We start from the raw sequence: 4,013 nt of genomic DNA, 5'->3' as shown, positions 1-4,013 counted from the left end.
CAGTACATTAAGGGACGACAGTACAATAAGGGACGGACGATAGTACAATAAGGGACGACGGTACAATAAGGGACGACGATAGTACAATAAAGGACGACGATAGTATAATGGAGGGGATAAGTACAACAGAGGACGATGGTACAATAAGGGACGATAGTGCAATTAAGGCCGATGGTACAACAAGAGACGACAGTATGGTACAGTCAGGGACGTCAGTACAATTAAGGACGATTGCACACCGCTACTTTACTGGCTCTCCTTCGGTTACGAACTGCTGCAAGGATCTTGTTGACGGTGAGTTCCTCGCCAATGAAGGTTGCGAAGTCCTTCTCGAACTTGTCTTGGTCATCGTCGTACTGCTCGCGAATGAACTCGGCGATGATCTTCATCCTGGAGAGACGCGAGCGATAAACATTTCGCTCATGTGAAAGCATGTCAACTCCCGCGCGATACTGGTGACAGTCCGGGTTCGCATTCCAGTACTGATGAACATAGTCTTTCCACGACTTGGCGTCCGGAAGTTCAGACACTAGTGCTGTCGTATCCGATCCTGGCTTAAGATTAGCGGCCACTGGCACTTCAATATCGTCGTCACACAACTGTTCTTGGGTTGAACGCGGTGTATCGCTAATAGCCTTGACCATTTCATGCAGCCCTTGAAGCAGTGACTTCAGCTCTCCCAACTCGGTGTTAGAGGTAGTAGTGTGCTCTTGTGCGGCGTCTGCTGATTCGGTCGTATGCTGAGTATCCTGCATAGTCTCGTCTGATAACTGTGAGCCTCCAAAGTCGATATCCCGTATACCTTCGAGAGTCGCGCTACTGCATGACGTCGCGTCCGGAGCCAGCGAATCGCCCAGTTGGTTCTCTTCTCGATCCAGTACGTCGTCCAGCAGTTATCTAGTTACTGTTTCGGACTTTTCGCTTGGTGCCCACCCTGCCCACCACTTCACGAGCTTCAGTGACCACCGTCGATCTTCAGGGGCAAACATGAACCGGTACTGTGCACCACCTCGACGGAAACAGTGGGATGTAAACCAAATCTCGTCACCAAGCACGTTTCGGCTGATTCCAGCGGCCTCAGCGATAATGTTTAATACCTGAGTAAAGTTGCTATCTGACATTGGCGAGCCCCATTTTATTCCCACGTTAGCAAAAGAGTCGCCGCTCGCTAAAACACCTATCTCCCGCCTTCGCTTCTTGGATGTGCCGCGTGGTACCTTCGTCAAGGATGGAAACGCGTAGTCGCTGTCACGCCAGGTGTGGTGAAACTTCTTCCGCGCGTACGTAAACCATCTATCCAAGAAAGTCAATGCTTCAGCTGCCCGCTCTTCCTTCGTGAGATGATGGAGTGAGTAGGTTCGACTTGCGAGGGGGTCATGATCTGTCTTCCGGTCACGAATAGTGAAACAGCCAAACTCGATGTCGCTGTCATTAACGCGCGATTTTCGTTTGAGACCAAGCTGAATGTCGCCCTTCTTCATGAGCAAGACTTCGTTGATACGGCACATACCATAGAAGCTGAGAGAACAAACCGCAGAAAACCACAGCCGCATGGTTTCGTTGAACATCGAATTCGACTCCAAGAATGTAATGACCTTCGTCAGCATCAACAGGGACATCGGGGACGCACGCTTTGGAGTCCGCTCACGCTTCTTGGACTTGCTGAGACCGGCGAGAATCTGCTTGATGGCTGCTGACCGTGCCGGGTTTGCTTCGAGGTGCTATGGTGCCGTCCGGAGAAGTCTCAACAACCCAACGATCGTGTGGGTGGCCACCGGCTAGCATCTCAGGTTTCGTGTAGTGCCAGCTAAGCGCAGCGCGAAGCTTTTCAGCGGGCCATTGAGTTGAGTTGGAGGTGGCGAGTAAGTTGATGTACGCGGCCACCACACCGGGCAGCTCCACAAATTGCTCCTTCAGTGGGTCTGGGTAGCCTTCACTTTTGCAGAACGCTGAGAATCGTCGAAGACTGCTGCTGTAGTCGCTACGCGTCCGGCTCTCGAGCCTTTGATCCGCAAACCGGGCTGCAGCGATAGCAGCTTGGTAGAGTCGACTTGTGGTTGGCAGGTCCATTAGCGCCTTCTTCACGGGTTGGTCTTAGCAGCAAAAGGTGAAATGAAGATCTCATTCATTCGGAGGATGGTCTCGGGTATCCGTCGTCCCTTATTGTACCCAAAATGTCGTCCTTTATAGTCCTGTTCCTCAAATGCAAACTCATGGTGCTGACAAATGAGTTCTAACGTAAATCAATGACTTTTCAGTTTTTTGACCAATCAATAAACATCGCACGGTCATTTATTGGGCTCGCACCAGTGGGAGAAGTTCTACTGCTACCGCAAAGCGGTAGCAAAAGGTGTAATTTCCGGTATCACCAGTGTGCGATCTGCATTTCTATCCTGAGACATGCGCTTAGAATAACTTAGAGATGGGAAAGCAGCTTTCAGAATTTTAGAGATCCTCCAGCCATTCACCAAACTGGCCAGCAAAGCGAGCAAAAAAGGGAGAGGAAGGCTAATGGTAAGTTGTATCTGCTTCTTTGGTGTCTTGTAGTGGCGCTGACGATTACATGCTGTAACTGATCTCGAATCTAGAGTGAAGGGGGAAGCGACACGCTGTTGGAGGGGCGAGCGCACTTGCTTCAGCTACGAGTCCAAAGAAGAGAAGGTTGAGCAAAGAGGGAAATCGGAGACCAAGCGGTGTCGAGCGCTAGAGAAGGCTACGCAGCTTGCTTCATTCGAGCTAGTACACACCTCTATGTCTCGAGCGGAGGTGCGCGCTTTTGTTACGAAGAAACGAGAGCAGTACGCAGCTCGCTATACTGCTGGAGAAGTTGAAGCTCCCCCGCTTCCCGTAACTCGCGCGTGCAAGCGAAGCAAGACGCAGGCGACACCCCGTACGAAGCAGCCAGATCAGTTGGATGGCATTGGGGAGGAGTCCCCGGAAAGTCCGGATGACTGCCGTGACCCTGATTACGTGTTGGATGCTGGAGACGACATTGCAAGTGCCGATGAAGACATCAGTGCCGACGACGAAGCAGCATGTGTGTCTCCCCCAGCTGAAGTGTTGACATGCAGCACAGACAAGGAAGCGAGACATTATTTTGGAATAAGTGAATCGTCGGACGATGAAGGTCAACAGCCCCCGACACAAAGCAATCTACAGTTGGACCAAACGGAGAGACTACAGATCGAGCACCCGGAAAATCGACAGGGAGGACAGCAGGAAACCCTACACTTGGATCACCCGGAAAAACTACAAGGTGCTCTACCGATGAGTGTACAGAATGGCCTACCGGAAAAAGTAAATAATTCAGTAAAGCCATTTCAAAATGCAGGGATGCCCTCCAGATTTCTCTCTCTTCCGTCGGATTCTTGTGTTGAGTTTCTGAAGCAATTTCCCTCTCGCTGGCTTTCATGGGAGCGCTTTCATTCTGAGCTTCACGCATTTTCAGCGCAAACAAACCAGCGGTTTATCGTTCGCTCGACATCAAGTGTGAAGAAACGGAATGATCAGATGGGGGATCCGTCTCGACATTTCCCGCTAAGTTGGAAGCAGTATTGCAAGACGTTGCGCTGTACACATGGAGTCTCTCATCAAGCTCGTGGGAAGGGCGTCCGCCAACATCAGTCTGTTAGATACACTGGTTGTACTGCCAAGATAAACGCCACTTTGTCTCGGTTGGGGTCGGACTTCTACGTGTTCGTTCGGCCAACGGGTGAGCACAACCATCCTTTGAGTAACGAATTGTGGGATTACTACGCCGAGAACCGCACAATTCAGGATCCCATGTACCTTTCTACAATGGGAGAAATGCGGTCTGCCGGGTCGTCGTCTAAGGGCATCCTCGCGTGGCTACGCAAAAAGACAGGTAATCGATCTCAAGTCTAGTATTGCTATGCAACGTTAATTAACTAACGTATTCTCTATCAATATCATCCAGGCAAAAAAACAAAGCTGAAAGACGTCCATAACCTTCTCCAAGGCCTGAAGCGCTCGGAGAAGGGTGATCGTAGCGA

The 4,013-nt window shown here is 50.7% G+C and overlaps 1 protein-coding gene across 1 annotated transcript; it reads right to left on the bottom strand.

The window, feature by feature from the left end:
* Nucleotides 1–897: 897 nt before the first annotated feature.
* Nucleotides 898–1,785, bottom strand: PITG_16438 (uncharacterized protein; the record flags this gene model as incomplete). Its single annotated transcript, XM_002897430.1, has 3 exons — nt 898–953; nt 1,007–1,693; nt 1,758–1,785. 3 exons carry the CDS (start codon nt 1,783–1,785, stop codon nt 898–900), a joined length of 771 nt encoding a protein of 256 aa, XP_002897476.1.
* Nucleotides 1,786–4,013: the final 2,228 nt, after the last annotated feature.

Source organism: Phytophthora infestans, genomic scaffold (genome assembly GCF_000142945.1).
Source record: "Phytophthora infestans T30-4 supercont1.44 genomic scaffold, whole genome shotgun sequence".
Classification (NCBI taxonomy): domain Eukaryota; phylum Oomycota; class Peronosporomycetes; order Peronosporales; family Peronosporaceae; genus Phytophthora; species Phytophthora infestans.
This window is presented reverse-complemented; position numbering and strand designations above follow the sequence as displayed.